Below are 21,498 nucleotides of genomic sequence, written 5' to 3'. Positions count from 1 at the left end.
CCTTTCCAAGTATTTCCTATTTTCACCACTGATCCCGCCACGCTGGTGTGAAGCAGCAGCTGGCTTCCTGCTCGTGGGAGAGCTTTTGGGGTGGGCCTGGGGTAGAATGTTCCTCACCTCCGTCTCTCCCCCAGCCCCTGTGCACACTCCCACCCTCTGGTGATTTTCAGCGGGGCCTTTCACGGAAGGAAAGCCATTGATTTTTGTGGCTGTCGATTGAGAAAAGCAGGGAAGGTGACTCTGGAGAGGGCGGCTGTCCCCGTTCGCCGGTGCTCTCGGCTGGCCTTGTGCGCTCGTTCAAGACCACAGCCCTTCCCTCTGAGGTTCTGTGAGGCCACCTCTGCCCACGCTACTCTCTTTGCACCTTTTTTTTTTTTTTTTCCTGTGAGCAATTCAAGTTTATAGGCCTGGGAGACGGTGCAAATATTTGATTTTAATCAAGGAAGTCTAGAAGGAGGACCAGAGAAGGGCAACTTCTCGCTTTTTTCTGGGGACTCTGGCGGGCGGGGTGGGGATGACTCTCATGCCGGCGGCCACCTCAGCAGTCATCTGGTCCCCCAGGGTGGTCCAGGCACCCAAGAGGAGGGGTCGGGAGAGGGGCTGTGGGGTGGCCTGTGGGAAGAGAAAGAGGTAAATAAGGCAGGGGGTGCAGCCTGGGGAAGCTCTTCTTGGCCAGAATCCGGAGCAGGGAGCCGGTGATGAGACGGGTATGCACCTGCCATCTGATCAGTCCCTGCCACCTGTCGGTGCTTCCTGCTGGCCCCATCTGGTCCCTTTGATCTCAGCTAATCATCCTCCCCACAATCTGCAGTGGTGAACACTATCATTCCCCGTTAATAGCTGAGGAGGCTGGGCCCAGAGAGGTTAAGAAGCCGGAGAGCGCCCAGCTATTAAGTGGGTCCCTGGGGGGGGGGTCAGAGTCCAAAGCTTACCCCAACTGGCTGCGTGTGTAGTGTGCACAGGGTGCTCTTAAAAGAACCCCCTGACTGTTTGGAGTCCTATGACTTAAAGCCCTAGAATACTAAATGAGAATTTATCTTAACTGGTAGAGCCTGCATGTTGGCCAAAAGAGGGAGAAAAACTGGTGTGTGTGCAGGGAGGGTGGGGGAGGGGTGGGTGCAACCTGGGGTATCAGGAAGAGAAAGAAGCCAGGAGCCCAGAGTTCCTGTCCCGGCCCTGCCCCCAGCGTCATGGGGCCTGGGGTGAGTCATACCATCTCTAGGAGCTGGTTTCCTTTTCAATGAAATGAGGGTAAGAACCACAATAATAGTCTTTATTGCGGGCTTCCGTAGTGCTAGCCCCGGCCCTGGGACGCCAGGACCAGAGAGGTACAGGACTTGGGCTTCTGCCTTGGGCCGCTGAGGGGCTAGTGGGCAAGGGGGCACCCCCCACCATGGCCGCACTAATGCTACACATGAGACATGAGGCAGGTTTGTTCTTGGACGGGGTGGTTCTGGAGAACCAGAAGGTGGGAAAGAGGGGGGCAGCTTGGGCCCTAACTCCGGCTTCAGAGCTCTCCAGCCTTCTCACTGCTGCACTTGCAGCCAAGGGAAGAAATCCTTAAGAAGGAGACTTCTTCCGGCAGCCAGTGGATAGCACTTCTCTCTGGGGGCACCCTTCTCATCTTGGCTGCTTTGGAGAATCCTCTTCCCAAGCATTCAGATGAAAACTACCCAGTCTCCAGCTGTGTGGCGGTCACCTGAGAGCTTTTTGCAAACACCAATTCCCAGTCCTGGGGAACCCTGTTTTTGAAAAGCTCCCAGGGTGATGGTGATTTGCAGCTCGCCCCACTGGGGATCCTCCTCCAGTTCCTGCCCTGGACGGGTTCCAGAGAGGATCTGCCACAGGGAGCTCCCTCAGGAGGCAGCAGGCTGGTTCCCGCGGGAGGGAGCAGGGACAGGTGTGCAGAGGACTCTGTGCTGGGAAGGACCAGCTCTAGGGTTGTCCCCTGCACACTCTGCTCCCGGTCACCCCTCTCTGTCTCCTCCCAGGAACAGAGGCCTGGGAGAGCCTGTGTCTTCTGCACTGCTTCCTCCCTGCTTTGCGACCTGGCTGGATCCCTGTGCAGGGCACCGTATAGGGCCATGCTCAGGAGACCTGGCACAGTGTCTCCCAGTTACCTCGTGCCTGCTGCCCCATGGCATCTCCTGATGGGACCCAGTGACAGCCGTCCACAGGCCCAGGAGAGAAATCAAGTCACAGTGAGGGCAATGGGACTGTGGTGGCAGTTTAGAATCCAAATTTAAACCTGACGTGTATTTTGAAGCTCTGGTTGAAGTGATCCCACTTCTTCAGTTTTGGGGCTCAGAATCAAATTCTTTTTAGCATTTTTACCTAGATCTGTTTTTTTTTTTTTTTAAATATTTTATTTATTTATTTATTTATTTGACACAGAGAGAGAAAATGTGAGCACACACTTGGGTGGGGCGGGGTGGGGGACAGGACGGGCAGACGGCTAAGCAGACTCCCCACTAAGCAGGAAGCCTGGCCTGAGATCTCCACCTGAGCCACACAGGTGCCCCCCCACCCCTCCCAAATTTGGTTTAGCTGCTTCTAAAGAAATTTGAAGTTCAGTGGGCCAGCCACTTCTGAACACCTTTCCCTAGTAACTTTGTAAGGATTACAGATGAAGAAACCTGTTTTCCCAAGAAGTTGTGGCACGTTTGTAAATGAGGGAGTCAGGATTGGGGCCAAGGCCTGTCTGACTCCAAAGCTCGTTCCTCTGCACAGCCATGGACCCCAGGTCCGTGTACATAAGACTGGAGCTGAGCTGGAAACAGTAGCCACTAGCCACAGGGGTTAAGTTTGAACTAATTAAAATTAATAAACATGGAAAAACTCAGTTCCTCAGGTACATCGGCCAGAGTGCAGGTTCTCAGTAGCCGTGTGTGACTGGTGCCGCCATCCCTGGTTGTGCAGACAGAGAGCATCTGATTCCCTGTAGAAAGTTCTGTTGGACTTTCTGCATGGGACAGAGAGAGCTCTGGGCCCAGCCGAGCATGGTTAGGGGGAAGAAAGCGTGAACAGGCTCTCTGACCCTGTGGGGATCTATTATGAGAGATACGTGGCTTTACTTGCCACGGAGGGGTTTCCTGGGACTTGGGATTTGCCTTGCTAAAGCTGGAAAATTCCCTGACAGACTGGGATGGGTCGGTCCCTCTGTTCATCACTATTTCCATGTAGGTGTCACTGCTGTGCCCAGGTCCAGGACACACAGCGTTTGGTGAAGGGTCACTGAAAGCTCAGGAGTGAGCTAGCCGACTAAGGGATGGCATCAGTCAGGGATTCAGGGGTGAGGCATACCCAGCAGGGGCCCCCATCTGGAGTGAAGGCCCTCTGAACGGTACACCGGTACACCGGGACCCAGAGCCGCCACCTGGGAAGTGGTTAAGCAGGGGAAGGAGTTGGAAATGGGAGGAGGCCAAGTGACCGTTGTCGCGGGGTGGTGAGCCGTGGGGAAACCTGGTGGCTGGTGTGGCTCCGCTCGGATCCTGCTGAGCCCAGGCAGCTCCTGTCCTTCCAGTCTTCACGTCCCGGCACCTCTAGAACCAGGGATACGCAGAGAGGATATTCTGTGCCTTTATCAGTGTCACTTTCTGTGGTAAACAGTGATGCGCCTTGACACAGAGCATGTGGCTGATAACCTGCATTTCAGGCACGTGGCCTACGTGGCCTTCCTCTTGCTCTTCTGTGGGCCAGCGGCTCCTCCATTCTCTCCTTTGATAAGGGCCAGAGCTAGCCTGCAGGGCGCACGCAGGTTTAACCGAGATGCCGATGCCGTGAAGTCCGGCGCTGTGGCTGTTTGGCACGTTCTTTTCCTTCCTCCTGCTCTCCTCCACTTCACCTCCGTTTCTTTCTTTCTTTCTTTTCTTTTTTTTTTTTAAGATTTTATTTATTTGCCAGAGAGAGAGAGAGAGAGAACACACAGGCAGAGAGGCAGGCAGAGGCAGGCAGAGGCAGCAAGAGAAGCAGGTTCCCTGCCGAGCAAGGAGCCGGATGTGGGACTCGATCCCAGGACCCTGGGATCATGACCTGAGCCGGAAGCAGCAGCTTAACCGACTGAGCCACTCAGGCGTCCCGCTTCACCTCCGTTTCTTAAACGAATGCTCTGTGGAACGACAAAGAATCACAACCGCTTAGGATACTATATACAGTGATAATTAAGGTTATCAAAGAGATGATTGGTTAAGGCTCCAAAATATTTATTTTGAATATTTACTAACGTGTTAAGCACCTGTGTCGTCTCTTCCCTTCCCCTAAAATACTGGAGATTTCTTAAGGTTAAAGATTTGTCCAAATTTATCACTTGGATGCAGGGTTGCAAGTACTACAGCTTCATTAAGAACATTGTTACATATGTGAGGGATAGATCATGGGAAGATGGGGGTCATGGGTGCCCTGTAAGCAGGGAGGTTGTGATGAGGGAAAGTAGAGACACCATGTTTGTCTTCTCTCCTGTTCGCAGAATGTAATCCTGAAAATGGGCCGTAGCTCTAGGAGAAGGGATGCCAAGAGAAATGGTAATTAATAGGTCCCATCGCTGACTGTTGTCTTTGACAGAAAATGCCTGGTGTAACAGCCATGTGTCCCCAGATCCCAGGCCTGGGGCTGGGAGGATTGTATGCTCCCGTGACACTTCGTGGTCTTTCAAGAGAGGATGACAACTTCAGGGGGACAGTGTGTGAAGCCTTTATTCCTTCAGAGGCTAGTATGACTAAATAGGTGAAATGAAGCTACTTTTGGGGGGGGGTGGCGGTAACCTAAGCTAGAGAATATTTATTTATTTATTTATTTATTTGTAAGGTAGGCTTCCACACTGGGTGTGGCACCCAGCACAGGGCTTGAACTCAACAACCCTGAGATCAAGACCTGAACCAAGATCAAGAGTTGGACGTTTAACCAACGGAGCCACCCAGGCAGCCTCCCTTCCCCACCACACAAAGCCGGAGAGTTTTTGCAAACTTGTGGTGGACCCTAGAATCTGTTACGCTCTCTCAGAAGAATCCCAAATTATGTGTAGGGTTCACATCTGGGTAGGGAAGGTGCATTGGAAGTTAGGATTGTTTGGTATGTTCTGTGGCATTAGGATTATAGAAAGTCAATGTATGGGGCGCCTGGGTGGCTCAGTCAGTTAAAGCCTCTGCCTTCGGCTCGGGTCATGATCCCAGAGTCCTGGGATCGAGCCCCGCATCAGGCTCTCTGCTCGGCCAGGAGCCTGCTTCCTCCTCTCTCTCTGCCTGCCTCTCTGCCTACTTGTGATCTCTCTCTGCCAAATAAATAAATAAAATCTTTAAAAAAAAAAAAAAAAGAAAGTCAATGTATATGTAACTTCGTGCATGTGTGTGTGTGTGTGCACAAGCGTTCAGAACCTTCTATAATCCTCAATATCTGAAGTACATTCTTGGGGTGAGGCTTATGTCTGGTTTTGCAAATAAAAACAGTACTGCTGAAGATAGTAGGTCCTGTTGTCATGTAAAATTTCCATAGCCAGGGACGCCTGGGTGGCTCAGTTGGTTAAGCACCTGCCTTCGGCTCAGGTCATGATCCCAGGGTCCTGGGATCGAGTCCCACATCGGGCTCCTTGCTCAGCGGGGAGTCTGCTTCTCCCTCTGCCTCTGCTGCTTCTCTGCCTGTCTGTGCTCGCTCTCTCCCTCTCTCTGATAAATAAAAAAAAAAAAAAAAAAAAAAAAAAAACCTTAAAAAAAAATTCCATAGCCAGTTAGCGCTAATTATAATGAGGAAATTAAGCACCTGGGAGTGTGTTTCAATTATACTCTCCCCAGTACATTAGCTGCCTTTCTGGACTGCCTACTTGTCAAGGTCATAATGATACAGGTTGGCAGAGCGAAGGAGACCCTGGCGAATAGGAAAGGGGGTATTCTGAAGGGATCAAGGAATACTTTAGAAACTCCAGCATGGCGGATGGCTTCTCCAAATGCTTTTATTTCCACGCTGCATCTTTGATGCTTTATGGTTCTGGAAAGGTCGGGCAGAAGATGGCACCCACTGTTGTGAGTCCGGGAGTGTGTTCTCTGGGGATCCTCTGTGGCAGTGGGGGCTCCAGACATGGCAGTTTTTTCCAACAACAGAAACAAATCAGCCAAGATAAACTGGAATCACTTGCATGAAGCCTTCCCGCCACCAACTCACACAAGTAATTCAGTGCTTGACCAACAGGAGTAGTAACAGAGATTGAGAGTTCCGGAAGTCTTCATGTTCAGGAAATAGGAATGGCTAACTCTCTGTGGTACTATATACCCTGAAGAGTAGAGAAACCACATTAGTACTTCTGCTCCCAACCCAAGTGCCTGCCACCTTCAAGGTGCTTATGATCTCACCAAAGGAGCCAAACGTTGGGTGGTTATCAACATGGCGTAGGATGGGGTCTCGGGTTCAGATGGTAGAGTTGAGGGAATGATCGATATGATCTTCCCTAACACTGTTGTCCCGGAATGTTACCTCTGTGTTTCTGGTTCTCGTTCAGGCCAGGTGTCTGGCTCTGCCTCTGTGACCCGGTGCTTGTGTTCTTCATCACCCCGTGGCTGCCTCTGTCAGAGCCCTCGTCACGTGCTGTTGCAGGCACCAGGGTGCACGCTCCCCCGAGGGTGAGGGCTCGCAGGGAGGCATCTCTGTTGTCCTCTCCATCTCTCTTGCCCCTGTGAAGCTGCCTGACCTGTGACAGTCAGGTGAGGGCCTGCTTCTGGGTCACAGTCGTCTCATGTATCATCAGGTGGGGTGAGGGAGGTCTCTGGGGCCTCTTTCATATAAGGCCACTTGTTCCATCCTTGAGGGTTCACCCTTTGTGACCCAACCATTTCTTAAAGGCCTCACCCCCCCCCTTTTTTTTAAAGATTTTCTTTATTTATTTGAGAGAGAAAGAGCCAGAGCAAAAGAGTTAGCACCCACAAGCAGGGGGAGGGGCAGAGGGAGAGGGAGAAGCAGACTCCCAGCTGAGGAAGGCCTGATGTGGGGTTCAGTCCTAGGACCCCGGGATCATGACATGAGCTGAAGACAGATGCTTAATTGACCGAGCCACTGAGGCCTCCCAAGGCCCCGTCTTCCTCTTTTTTTTTTTTTTTTTTTAAAGATTTTATTTATTTATTTGACACAGGAGAAGCAGGCTTCACACCAAGCAGGGAACCAGATGTGGGGCTCGATCCCAGGACTCTGGAATCATGACCTGAGCCAAAGGCAGACGCTTAGTGACTGAGCCACCCAGGTGATCCAAGGCCCCACCTTCTAAGGCTGCCACATGGGATGTTAGGATTCCAGTGTGTGAATCTGGGGGGAAAACCCACATTCAGACCGCAGTACTTCTTCCTGACATATAACATGCATATAAAGCAGTGCCCATCATGATTCTTTTGGGATGTATGTTTTAAGTCCTGCTGGTTTAAAACTTGACACAGCAGACGTCTGGAGGTGGAAGCACAGGGAGGGCCAAATACAGTGAGCTCAGGTACAGGCAATAGGAGGGACTCCTGAATTGTGCGAATCCTGGCCTGGGTACAGCAAATCCCCAGGCACAGCTGTTGATGTCTCCTGTGCTTGGCACAACGTGTGGAAGATGAGGACCGGCATCCCAGCCGAGCGGGGCAAGCCAGAGGTTTGGAAGTTTTCATAATAAAAGCTCGTGGTTTGGATTAAGCAATTATATTTCTTCTTTTTTTTTTTTTTAATTTTTTAAAAGATTTTTTTTTCTATTTACTTGACAGGGAGAACAAGAGAGCACAAGCAGATCAGGCCCCACATAGGGCTCCGTGCTCAGCAGAGAGCCTGCTTCTCCCTCTCCTAGATCTCTTTTTTAGAAAAGACCTGTGGTTTCTCAGAACTGAGGAGTAATGTGAATCTGTGGGAGAATCTTACCTTCCTCTCTCAGGAGGCAGGCGGGATCGAGAGACTGTAAGCATTTCCCAGTAACTATGGAAACTGCGGAGCTTTAGCGAGGAGCTTTCTCTGGGCTACTTTCTTTGGGTTGATCAACCAGGCACCTGTGCAATGATCACAGTTTTTTTCTTGACAAAATTACAAAAAGCACTGATGTGCTTTGAAGTCTGTTTTCCTAAGTTTGTAAAATATCGCCCTAATATATTTTTTTCCTGTTATCGTCAAGTCCTTTGAAGACTGTAAGAGGAGTTTCAACGTGCTTTGGAAGATTTATCAGGAATTCTGAATAATAATTCTTATAAATAGCTAACATTAGCAGAGCGTTTGGTATAGATTAGCCACTGTTCTGAGGGGAAGTTTTATTAAATAAGTGATTAAGGGTTGTTGGAAATATTACGGAGCTCTTATAATTGAACAGGATTATGGGTATAAGTTTATGATTTTATTACCAGGGATAGAATGAATCATGGCTAAGGAAAAAAAAAAAAACAGCAAGTGATAAACAAGCCAATCAAATTACAAGATGAATTCACTCAGGAGGAAGAGTAATTATTTCAGTTATTTTTGTGTGCTTAATTAACATTTATTAGGTATCCTCTGGGTCACAGGCACCGTTAGGTACTTTTACGTCTGTATTTTATTTAATTACGAGGAGTGCTTCACTTCCAGATAAGATTTCCCGTGGGTTTCCTTCGGCTAATGAGTTATTCCAGCTGGTCCTGCTCGTTTGGTGAGTCGCCTGGGGAGGCCGAGAGTCACTGAGGTGCTGGGGTGTCATCCCTAGAGAGACTTGGAGTGGACAGGGTTGGGAGCCAGGGGCAGGATTTTTAAAAACAACTTTCATCCCCCTCCCGCGAGCGCTGGCTAAGCCAGGGGTGAGGACGTCTGTGTTGGGCTCTGGGAGATGTTTTTTCACCGACAGGGAAATACTGACGTAAACTCTTCAGCAGCCAGCCGTCATTGCGAACCTTGCAGGTTGTTTGCTACACCAGGTGGAATAAGAAAAACACCTGTTTTCCTTTGTTTCCTACGAGCTAGAAGGTGGGAAGTGTCAGCATCACAGCTCAATGACGCGGGCCAGAAAATGTGGCCCCAAACATCTCAGACCCAGAATGGCCCACAGTGCTGAATCTGTTGCTGGGATGTGCTCTGGGGCGTGGATCTTGCCAGTGACTTGCCTAAGGTGTTGTTTTTTGATTTGTGTTTTTACTTAAAAAACACAAACAACAAAAAACCTTAGGCAAGTTAATCTTTTACTTAAAAAAAAAAAAAAAAAAAAAAACAAACCAAAGAGGTTAGGTGACTTCTACGCTAGAGGTAATTCCTTTTAATGAAATACACAGGCACGGAGTACAGGTCTGTGAATAAAGAGTTTAAGAGGGCGCAGAGAATTATGAGGAATTCTTCTGGTGGAGGGATTATAGGTCCAAATGGCTTCTTTAAACGTCGTCTTTGATGTCATAGTCAAGTTGTTTAACATCAAAACATTAAAAAAGAAAAAACATGAAGGAATTAAGTGGTGTGGGGAGTTCAGCTTTTCTTTAAAAATGGTTAGAGCCTGAGATCACATCACCGAGAGTTAACCTAAAAAATGATCCATAATCAGAAACATATCCAGTCCCTAAAAAGTCCCTAAAAGGATTCATGGTCATCTTCACAGATCGATTTGCTTCAGTGGGAATTTTTCATCCTGCTCCGAAAGCCCCGGGAGTCATGTGATGTAACTGGTGGAGAGAAACAGCACAAGCTTCCATTAGTTCCATCCATGTTAAGCACGATCCCTGAAAATAAACCAGTTTTCTGGTAGAGCCTTCTAGTTAAGAATGTTGTGTCCTTTGGAAAGCGTTGTGGTGAGTCTGCCAAGAGAACTGGGGCAACTCAATCACTCCTTTGGGCCTGGGGTTCTTCGCTGTGTCACCAGGGGATCGTCCTTGTCCAGGTGGGATGACTCTGGGACCCTGGTGTCGCCTGTAGAGTCATGGGGGAGAAGCATTGAGGGGGCTGCTCTGGGTCTTCAGGTCTCCACCCTGGGCTCAGAGCTGCTGGAGGTGGGGGGGGGTAGTGGGGGCATCTGGATATGGGCTCTTTTGCAGAGAGAGGAAATCTGTTCGGTTCTGTAGGCATCTTCGGGGACCTGTTATGTGTCAGGCAGAATTCCCAGATGCTGGGCACGATAGGATGACCAAACTCCATGTCAGCCCTCAGATAGCTTCCAGTGTCCTGGAGGAGGCAGAGCGGGACACAGGGGGTCCCAGCATTTCTTCAGCTAGGCCAGGGGCTGGGTGGGAGAAGGGGTTGGTGGGAACGCAGACTGTCTGTGTGAGCTGTGCGTGGTTTTTTTTAGAAACAAAAGACAAGGAGAGGAGACGGCTCCCTCTTTGAGTCACTCTGCCCAGCCACTCCTCAGGGGAAAAGAAAGAGGAAGGAGGAGAGCCCCCGTGGGATGGTTGGGACTTCCCTGATGCCCTAGAATGGACCCAGAGGCTTCTGCATGCTGATTAAAGGGCTGTCCGGGCAGGAAGAGGACTGGGCTCTCAGAAGACCATAGAAACAGCCCTTAGGGCCAAAGGAACCTCGGGAGGTCACCTGGTCCAGGCAGGATACCCTGGCAAGCCCACCTGGCTTACATAACCAGGTCTGATATCCTACATCTCTCTTCCCACTGCCTGTGCTTGACCACGTGGACCAGCAAATTAGCCTGCAGGCCTTTGCATGTGCTTTCGATTCTGCTTGGATCCCCTCCTGCCTGGGCTGGGCAAATTCTAACTTGTCTTTTTGTTTTCAGCTTAGATACCACCTCCTTGGAGAAGCCTTTCTCATAGTCCCTGCTTGCCATCCCTCGCTGAGTTAATTAAATACCCATTTCTGTGATTGCCTAACACCGTCCTCATCACTGTTGAGTACTTTCTCATACTCTGCTCTAATTGGTTGTCTGCCTGTCATTGGTCCACTAATCCACGAGAGCTCCTGGCTGGCTGAGATGGTTTAACTCCTGGAATTATCTCCACGGCCACGTGCTTGGCACATCATAGGGGCTCCGTAGATAGTTCTTGAAAGAATGAGAGTTCTTACTTTACAGCAGATGCTATGGGAGCTCAGAGGGTTACACTGCCATACTCAAAGTCACATAGCTCTGAGGGACTGAGAAGGGGCTGAAGCCCATGTGTGAGTCTAAAGAGGAGACAAGATTAGATCTGGTTTCTAGAGCCATAGTCCCTATCATGGAAGTGAAAACAAGTCACCCTTGACACTTTCCTTCTGAGGGAGCTACTTGCTGTCTCCTGGGTTTATCTCTAGGTGATGCTATGGTCAGCTTACTCTTTGTCTTCTTAAAACAAACAAACAAAAAGAAAGGGTTTTCTGAAAGTTAGTGCCCTTTTTCTGCATTTGAGGTCCTTTTTCCCAAGGCCCTAACAATTTCCCCCAAGAAAACAACTTGCTTCCATTCTGTACTTTGTAAACCCGGTCAAAACATTTGAAAGAAAGAAAAAAAAAATTTTATGTACTTGGAAGACATGGGGAGAGGGGTCCAGAGAACTGTAGTTGTGGTGTGTGTGTGTGCATGTGTGTGTGTATGTGTGGTGTGCACACACTTCCCTACAGGGCATGGGACATGTGTTGCACATACTCAAGGATAGAGCTTATAAGTATGCTTAGATGGTTTTTAAATTCCCTTTCTTTGGACACCAAGCAGTTCTGTGATCATGATTTAAAAGGGCATTTTAGGGGCATCTGGCTGGCTCAGTCGGTAGAGTGTGTTACTTTTTTTTTTTTTTTTAAAGATTTTATTTATTTGTCAGAGAGAGAGAGAGAGAGAGAAAGCACGCAAGCAGGCAGAGAGGCAGGCAGAGGCGGACAGAGAGGCAGGCTCCCTGCTGAGCAAGGAGCCCTACGTGGGACTCGATCCCAGGACCCTGGGATCATGACCTGAGTCAAAGGCAGCGGCCCACCGCGCTGAGCCACCCAGGCGTCCAGAGTGTGTTACTCTTGATCTCAAGGTTGTGAGTTTGAGCCACACATTGGGTGTAGAAACTACTTAAAAATATTTAAAAAAAATTTTTTTTAATGGAATTTTAAACCATTCACACAGAACTGGAACAGAAATAAGAAAACCCGTGCAGGGAAACCAGAGGAGAGATGGGGGGCGGGGGGCACAAGGGGTTGACATGATCAGCCCACAGGGCCGTCCTCCTGCCACAATCAGGCTCTGCCCCCAAACCTTCTGTGAATAAAACGCGGCCAGTGGAGTGGTTTCCTGTGGTTCAGTACCCAGTGAAAAGCACAGAGAACATATTAAGGCAGCTAAAGTTGTAATCAAAATAAAGGCCAAAAAAAAGGCATTCCGGTTCTCTTCCACACGATAATGAGGACATCTAGATGCCATGGACGTTGCTCCCATCTTCACGCTCGTGCTGGTGACTGTGCTCCATGGGACGTTGGTTAACTATGTTTTTATGAAAACGCCCTTTGATTCATAAGTTTCTGCTGCTGTAAGAGATGTTGAGGGTGACAAGCATGGGGTGCTGTACATATTTATTTTCCTTTCTCAGCCAAGAAGAAACCTAAAACAGGAAGTGATTCAGGGATAGAATGATTCAGACCAGATCAAACTCAAGTTGGGCTGGGACCAAGGTATGCTGTTGTAACTCAGAGTTCTAGCGTCCTTTATCTTAGAATTTTGAATTTGGAAGGACAGCCTGGCCCCACTCTTGGTCCCCAGGACCCACAGTCCAGCCACACTGTCAGTCATAGGATTTCAGTTTAGGTCTTTGCTCTTTACTCAGCTATGCAACCATGAGCAAGTTGCTTAACTTCTCTGAATCTCCATTTTTTTTTTTTTAATCTCCACTTCTTTATTTGTAATACATAAAACTACTTTGAATGTTAAATGAGAAGGATGTTTGAGAAACATGCTCTGTAAACTTTAATGGTCTGAAGAAATGGAATTTGGAGTTGTTATTCCCAGACCTTCTCTCTGATATGGGAAGACTCATAGTGGCTAGCGTTTCCTGGGGGCTTACCATGTGCTCAGGTCGGTTGTTATTTGCTTAACCCTTGCTATACTTCTGTTTTACAGGAGAAGAAACTGCGGCCTGGAGTTTGAGTTATTCGTTCAAGGTTACCAAGTTGGTAAGTAACGGTGGATTTGACCATGGCCGTCTGCTTCAGAACCTGTGTTCTTCACCACTACACTGTGAAGAAAAATGAAAGTGGATGGTAATCAGGCCAGGACATGGATTTCAGTTCAGTAGAAATAACCTCCTGTTTCCGTTGAAATTAGAATCCATGTGCTTTCATTTTACTGTACGTATATTTAGAGAAACTACCAGGTTATCCGGTTAAATCATTGATTTCCATGAGAACCTTGGAGGGCAGGAGACATTCTCAGCCTCCTGTGACCAGTAACAGTAATAATCGCTGACACTTATTGAGCACTGTTGAAGAGCTGATCTCGTGCCAGGAGCTTTGTCTGAATTACCTTGTTTAAATTTCAAGAGAGAGTTGAGGTTCAAAGAAAAGAAGTAACTTGCTCAAGTTCACTCCAAATGCAAGGGGTTTCTCAGTCCATCTGGGCTGTTATAACAATAACAGACTAGGGGGCACCGAACAGTAGAAAATTGATTCTCACAGTTCTAGAGGCCGACAAGACCAAGATCAAGGTGCTGGCAGAGGCGGTGTCTGGTGGGGCCCTCTTCCTCGTTCCCAGGTGGCCGTTTTTTCACGATCACCTCATGCGGCAGAAAGGGTGAGGGAGCTGTCTGGAGGCTCTGTCATCAAGGGTGCAACTCCCATTCATGAGGCTCCGTCTTCGGGACCTAATCACTCCTGAAAGCTCTACCTCCTAACACCATCCCGCTGGAGCTTGGGCTTCAGAATAGGAATCTGGCGTGGACACAAACAGGGGTAGAGACGGTATTCACATCTGGGCAATCTGGGTGGGAGCCAGGGCTCTTAACTGCTGGGAGGCTCTCATGGAACACCAGCTTGGAGAAGCTTGGTACCTTCTACCCCCACCGGCTCTTCCGTTTTCTGCCTCTTAGGCCCCTCCTCTTCCTGGTCTGCTCACCGTCCTGCGCTTGGCTGGCTTGCCTCTGGAGAGCATTAGCTGTAGATCAGAGAGATCAGGCAGCAGGATGCTTTGCATCAATCTCTCTTGTACGCTTGTAACTTTTATGTTCATGGAGGTATAACTTATTGTAAAATGCACAAATCATTTTTTTTTTTAAGATTTTTATTTTTAAGTAATCTCTGTATCCAGCATGGGGCTCGGACTTAACAAACCCAAGATCAAGAGTCGCGTGCTCCACAGACTGAGCCAGCCAGGGGCCCCTTGATGAATTCTTACTATACCACCCATCTTGTCCCCACCAGATAGGGCATTCGGTATTTCCATCTTTCCAGAACATTCTCTCACGCCCCTTCACAGTTAGTGCTGCCCCAGGGCTAACCACTATTCTGACCTACGGAAGTCCTATATCCATCCTAGCATGGATTCCTGCTTCAGACTTATCTAGATCCAAATATACTTATTCAACAAAAACAAAGTACAGATAAAAATAACACTTTGAATAGCGTGGGTGATCCTGTCATTCTACCCAACAGGCGTCTCTCTTGGAGTGAGTGTGAATGAGAGACAGATCTGCTGTTCCTTCTGTCACTCTTTGTTCCGATGGCTTTTTAGAGTGTGAGCATCTTGTGCCACCAAGGGTATTTCTTTTATTTATAGATTTTAATTATCCTACAACCCAGCTCTGAAATCCAAGCCAGCTCTTTCTTTGGGTGTTCAACCTAGGAAACCAAATCCAGTGCTGAAGGAACACCGCCTGTGTTGGACCTGTGTTGGGAGAGGGCTTGTCAGTCTGCATTGTGAGATCTTACTGTGCGATTGTCCAGGAGAATTTTGACGCCTTTCAGTTTTCATATCCGTGCTGACTTTGGAAGCTAACCCTTGAGTAAGCTGCCGTTGTGATGTGGACAGAGCTCAAGCCCGGGGTAGGTTGTTCTATTAGACCTGGAGACCTGAACATTCTGCCATTGTGGCAGACTGCACTGATTTGTGCGTCTGTTCTGATATGAACGCAGAGTGGGCTGAAATAGAAGATTTGCATCTAGGGGAGCTCATCAGAAAGCGAAGTCTGCAAGTGCAAGAAACGGAGAGAGAAAATTAAGCCAAATGGTTATGTGGGCTGAAGCCATGACTGCCTGTGGGGCTTCTGTACCCAGGAGAAGGCCATAGAGTCCGGGTGTTCCAATTTTAATGTCACAGTGGGTCTAAAATGAAACCGGGCCCAAGGTGGAATTGAGCCCTGGGAACCATAACTGTCACACTTCTTCATGGAGAGAAGCTAGAAAAACTTCACTGCTCGGCAAAATAGAGAGGACGCTTGCCTTGAGTGGAAAAGTGTCAGCAAGAGATTAAAAACCGTATGTAGTTTTGGAATCTGCACTGTTACTGTGTATGAGATTATGAGACCTCCCCAGCTGAAAAATGAACATAAAAGCTGAAGGGTGCCTGGGTGGCTCAGTGGGTTGGGCCTCTGCCTTCGGCTCAGGTCATGATCTCAGGGTCTTAGGATCGGGTTCCGAGTTGGGCTCTCTGCTCGGCGGGGAGTCTGCTCCCCCCCCCCGCCTGCCTCTCTGCCTGCTTGTGATCTCTGTCTGTCAAATAAATAAATAAAATCTTAAAAAAAAAAAAAAAAAAAAAAAGCTGGTTCAGTGCCCTGGAAATTCCCAGTGCAAACACAAAATCACCCCATAAGGATATTCAACAAAAGGGAGACCTAACAGGACTCCCACAGAAAGAAAGAGCTTCTGGGGATGAGTTCACAGGTAAATAATACGAGCTATCCAGGATATGAACTGCTTCAAGCCAGAAGTAATAGAACGATCTAAAAGAGACTATAAAATGGCATACTTAAAATAATGAATGACTGAAGATGATATTAAGGAAAACGTAAAGAAAGATGAAAAAGAATAGGTTGATTTGAAGGGTGGCCAAATTCAAATGAAAAACGGTCATCCAAATTAAAATCCAGTGAAGGATTAACTGACACATTAGACACAGCCAAAGAAGTAATTAGTGAGCTGGGAGACAGTGGTATTAGTTGACATTTATTAAGTCCTTAGTGTGTGCTGGGCGCTATGCTGTGTATGTACATGAATTCATTTAATCCTTAGAAGGAAGTGAGAAGGAAGGCACGAGCAGTATCATGTGTATTTGATGGATGAGGAAGCTGGGGCGTGGTGGTTTGTGCCCTTGCCCAAGGTCGGCGGGTAAGGGTGGAGCTGGGATTTGACCCCGGGGTTCCTCGTGTAGTCTAGAGTCTGCGTGTGCCATTACTATCCCAGAGAGTATCCTCCAAAATAAGCACTAACCAGAAGGAGATGGGAATGCACAAGAATGGTAAAGAAATAAAGAAGAGAAAATGAGACGAGATTGCTTATGTCTAAACAGACGGGCCAGGGGGAGGCAGTATCCCAAGACACAGCGAAGAAAACGAAAGATGTCACAGTAATGTGATGTCCCTTCACATCTCCTCCAGTCCTTAGGTTCCAGGAATCTGTGACCAAGTCACAAGAATCTGTGGCCTTACTAAGGGAAGAAATAGTCAAAGAGAGATGGCAGAGGCTCATTTCCACTGTAGTTTGCGCTGATGTGCTGCTACGTTTGGCCAAGGTCTCCCTGGGGTAGAGGGGAAGAACCCTTGCTTTGTAGCATTTGCTGATTTCTGTGGTATAAAACCATGCAAGCTACCCATCTGCCGTTCCTGAACCCAGAATTGGGAGATGTGCCCATTCAGCTCTCTTGAGTTGGTGTGAGCCGGCTTCAGGACACTAGTGGTTCTGATGCGCATGCTGTTTTTAACCTGTGATTTCCGGCTTGTGCATGAACTTACGGGAAGTCATAATGTCATGTTTGATATCACAGGGGCACGGAGAGATAGTGGGACAAGAGTGGAGCTCTGGCCCCCTTTCATCCCTTGTGTTTAAAAAAAAATGGAACAGGGCACCTGGATGGCTTGGTCAGTTAAGCGTCTGCCTTTGGCTCAAGTCATGATCCTGGGGTGCTGGGATCTAGCCCCACATCAGGCTCCCTGTTCAGTGTGGAGTCTGCTTCTTCCTCTTCTTCTCCCACTGTTCCTCTCCCTGTTCGTTCTGTCTCTCTCAAATAAATAAAATTTTTTTAAAAAATTAAAAAACAAAACAACATTTTGTGAATGTGGGTGGGGAAAGTGACATATATTTCACACTATGGGTGACAGTGAAAATGAGTACAGCATCTTTGGGATTTTTTAAAAAAGATTTACTAATTTTAGAGAGAGAAACAGCAGGGGCGAGCAGCAGGAAGGGCGGGGGAGAGGGAGAGAATCCCCAAGCAGACTCCCTGGGGAGTGTGGATCCCCATGTGGGGCTCAATCCCACGACCCTGCGATCATGACCAGAGCGGAAATCAAGAGTGGGACATGCAACTGACTGAGCCACCCAGACTCCCCTGAGCTCAGGGTCTTTGAAGGGCAGTTTGGTCCTATGCTATTTCTAATTGCATGGCCCTAAATTCTTCTTCAAAGATCTTATCTTATAAAGCCTATCTTTCTTATGGTCACACAAGGTCTATGTGAAGATGTATGTAATGTGTCTTCATTTCAGCATTGTTTGTAACAGCAAGACCCTGGAAGCAGCTGAAATGTATTGTTGGTAGGAGACCGATTGAGTTAATTATGGTATATTCTTAGAGTGGAATACTGGGCCATTGTTTAAAATAGTAGGTCATTTTACTAAGAAGGGGTGCTCTCCAGGGTATATGCTTAAGTTAAAAAAAAAAAAAGACAACATGCAGAAAAGTATAGGTGGTATGTTCCCATGCGTGGGGAAAGTGGGAGGTAGAAGTAGGTCTGTACAGCCACCCACACACATCATGTGCTTGATTATGCATAGACTGTTGCTGGCCGACACCAAGAAAGAAGGTGGTTGTAGGGAATACTGCTTACCTCGTGGAGGGAATGCTTAAGCAGTCGGGGTCTACAGTGGCTAGAAGATGTCTCCTTGTATGTTTTCCATACTTTTTTGAATTTTAAAGCATAAGCATATAGTATCCTTTCTGTTAAAAATAAACTGGTTAACAGAAAACGTCACTTCGGGAGTTTTAAACACAAAAGCCCCTCTCCTTTTCAGAGGAGACTGGCAGATCTCCATGTGGTTGCTGACCCCCGGGGTTTACTGAGCACATGCTGAGCACCAGGCACTTCCCCATTGTTTCTGGCTCAGTCCTCTCGCACCCCTACACTGTGGGTCTCCCCATTGGTAGGCTCTGCTTGGACCCTAGAAGTTGTTCAGTGAACGTGTCCACGGAAGTCACATTTGCAGGAGAGGGGAGGAGACGTCTTTGTGCAAAGTCACGTGGCATGCAGCAGCAGGAGAGAGCGTCCCAGCAGTCTTTCAGCTGTTTTAGAGCAGAGGTGACCCAGCTGCTTCTCAGAAATCCAGGTTATCTGGAAGGGCTCTCGAGCCTTTCTCTGTCCTGCCGCTAGTCCCTGGCCCCTGTCTTGAGACCACAAGCAAGTGTTCTGTCAGTATTAATTTTCCCATCGGTAAGGCTGTTGCTCTAGAAAGCTGGAGCTGTGTTTGTGGACCAAATGCATCGCTGATGTGTTGAGAAACAGCAAAGGCTAAGAGATTTTGTCCTGTGGTGACCTTTTCTGACTCATTATTGTCTTCCCAACTCTTTTGTGTACGCATCATCAGATGGCCGAAGAACTCTAGCTTTGCTCCCTGAAAAAGGCCACCTTCAGGGCCTTCCTGAGCGAAATGTTGGTTCCCAGGGGTGCTTTTCCTGTTCTTCCCTGCAGGCAGGCCCGTTTCCAACCCATCACCAAGCCTTTGATGGAACCAGACGCCTGCTCTCTTCCCTCTTCCTTATCATTTGGTAACAAATGCAGTAAACAGGTTATTCATCTCCGGAGGGCTGTTGTTCTGACGCTGCAATTTGATCAGCTGTAATCCAAATGGGCAAGAGGACTGGAATGAAAAGTCAGTAGCATTGAAATCACAAAAACTGCCCTGAGTATTGTTTCCGAGTGTGACATCGTCGGTACCATTCAGATGAAACTCTTGCCAGTGAGGGCTGTTTGACACTGGCACTTTGCGGTCTCTCGAGAGGCTGTGTTGTGGGCTCATTCACAGAGTGCCCTTGAGTACTTTAAGTATCAGTGCCCCTGTGTGGTGTGGGAGGCAGTGGTTTTAGCTTTCTGGGAGCTAGATGTGTATCAGCAGTGTTCTCCTAACTCCCCAGATAGTAATTCTGTCTCCTCTGCCTGAGTGCGGATGCGGAGTAAGTTTCACTGCTGTTTCTGTGTGAGTCCTTTCCTGGCTCCCCCCACGCGACGCTCCTCTTGTTCCGTGTAGTATTTAGTTAAAGCAGTTATCTTACTGGCTTTAAATAATTGTAGAAGTTTGTAGCTGTCTCCACAGCAGGCTGAGTGGCAGGAAAGACGGTGTGGGTCATCTCTTTCTCTGTGCCTAGCCAGCGTGCAGCATGTATTTCTGAGGTCATTGCCAGGATTCTTTTGACCTCCATGGAGAAACCCAACTTGAACTGCCTTCCACAGAAGGGGGCTTTATGCCATTGAAAAGTCCAGGGATATAAATCCAAGCGTGGTTTAAACAGTGTTGGGAAGGCTTACACAGCGATTCTCTATCCCTCGGCATCAGCTGCCATTTCTTTTTGGGCTGTGGTGGCAAGATGGCTATCAACACTTTTAGCAGGAGCCCAAAAAAAAAAAAAAAAAAAAAAAGGCCACTTTCCCAACAGTTCAAGCAAAGTCTTAGAATTGAGTCTCCATGTCGTAGGCAAAGGTGATGCTTTGATTGGCCATCCTGGGGTAGGGTCTGCACCTCCCAGAGCACAAGGATGAAGGTGAGGGGAAGTGGGTTTCCCAAGGAAAGTCTGGGAACCCTTTGTGCATGGAGGGACGTGTGGGTAAAGCAAAGGCAAGGATGTCCAATAGGGTAGGTTTTTAACCAGTGTTTACTCAGTGAATGAATTAACAGCTGAATGAGCAAACGGGAGCGTGCTTATACAATACCCCGAGTGGGGTTTTAACAGATGGAGCCTTTGCAGAGAGGAGGGATAAAAGAGAGCCTTGAAATCAAGTCCTGTGAGGATGACATTAGCTGAAATATTTAACAGGAAATAAGAGATCTATGAAAGCCATTTCCAAACGTCTGGAGGGCATTCGTAGAAAGAGAGTCTTTGCTGGGTCCCCACTTTATGTCCTAGGGGCTGGGCTAGACACTGACATTGGCATGTCCCCACTTTTAATTTCATTTTATTTTTACTAGACAGTCCATTTATGCTGATTATAGAAGATCCAAAAATGCACACAAAAGGGAAAAATAAATGCCCTCCCATACTCTTACCACTGAAGGCTAATTGTTATTAATATCTGGGTATATATTTTGTCAACCTTTTCTCCCTGTTTGTAGCTGCACTAAAAATAAAAAAAATCTTATTTAAGCTTGATAATGGTACTTGTCTGAGAAAGAACCTGTGGCTCAGACCAAGGCAGTGAAATCCTCGGGCCAGAGTTCAGTCCCCGTGTGCCAGTTTCGGAAGTCCACTCTTGTTTCTGGGCTGGGGTTTGCCTGCTACATGACCAGCAGTGTGTGCACTAACAGGATTTCCCTACCATTCTATTCTGAGAATCCTGATTTCATCACTCCCTGTACATCCATTCACTCTTTTCATTCAGGCGCTCAGGAACTCTTTTACTGGGTGCTGGGGGTGTACTGGTGAATGAGGCAAGGTTCCCGCCTTCCTGAAGCTGACTGTCTAGCTGAGCTTTGCCTCCCCTGTAAAGGGTTGGACCAGCAGCCCCTGGGGCTATGATTGTGGGGCTGCTGATTGCTCCAGTTCCTTGCCTCTGCCAGGAAGCAACCAGCAGACAAAGAGGAAGCATCACAGCCAGAGGCCTCGTTGATCTATGCCCTCTGCCCAGGATCCCTCTCTGGAAGGGAATGGGTGTATGTTGAGGGATGGGAGGCTCAAGGTATGCATTACCTGTCTTCACCCTCCCAGGTGACTCTGCTGGGTAATCGGGGGTTTGGCCCATATTGTATACATATGATGGTCCTATTTTTTGAACCCCAGACCAGGACTCACCATATGGTGAGGTTAGCCATATGGCAGGGTTATCTAAACGAAGGAGGGAAATACATATTTCTTGAATGCAACTTCAGGTATTTTTGCATGGCTCTCCTTGCCTGGGGAGGTAGATATTAACAACCTCATTTTGTAGGGCAGGACACTGAGGCTCAGTTGGATCTATGATTTGAGCTCGGGCCTGTCTGATGGCCCCCAATCCTGTGAGCTCCCTCTTCATGTTCCCCTGATCGAGGTACATCTGGGGAGTAGGCCTTTAAAAGGGTGATTTGGTCAGTTTCATTCCATTTACCTATTTAAAAAAGTATTTTTTGAGGGCCTGAGTCCAGAAACTCTGTTAAGCCTGAGATACTGGCTGGCGAAGACCAATGAAGGCTCCTACTCCCAGGGAACTTGAAGTCTGAGTTAAATCACTGAAGAGGTGATATCTCTGCACACTCCCTTGCTTGGTG

The 21,498-nt window shown here is 48.0% G+C and overlaps 1 protein-coding gene across 4 annotated transcripts in view; it reads left to right on the top strand.

Annotated features, from left to right (window-relative positions):
* The window catches only part of CYRIB (CYFIP related Rac1 interactor B), a 145,001-nt gene that overhangs the window by 28,100 nt on the left and 95,403 nt on the right, over positions 1-21,498 (top strand). For 3 of the 4 annotated variants that reach the window (XM_004743560.2, XM_013051764.1, XM_013051762.1), the window contains exon 1: positions 12,959-13,017. Coding sequence is in view for 1 of the 4 variants with exons in the window: in XM_045078127.1 (XP_044934062.1) it covers positions 12,965-13,017 (53 nt within the window). In the remaining 3 variants the exon portion in view is untranslated. Of the gene's footprint in view, positions 1-12,958; positions 13,018-21,498 lie in introns of those variants that run through there. The other variant, XM_045078127.1, reaches the window with a different exon arrangement.

This window comes from Mustela putorius, unplaced genomic scaffold, assembly GCF_011764305.1.
Source record: "Mustela putorius furo isolate JIRA1106 unplaced genomic scaffold, ASM1176430v1.1 tig00000228_pilon_pilon_pilon, whole genome shotgun sequence".
Taxonomy (NCBI): Eukaryota; Metazoa; Chordata; class Mammalia; order Carnivora; family Mustelidae; genus Mustela; species Mustela putorius.
Note: the sequence above shows the minus strand (reverse complement) of the source record. Positions and strands in the feature narration are given on the sequence as shown.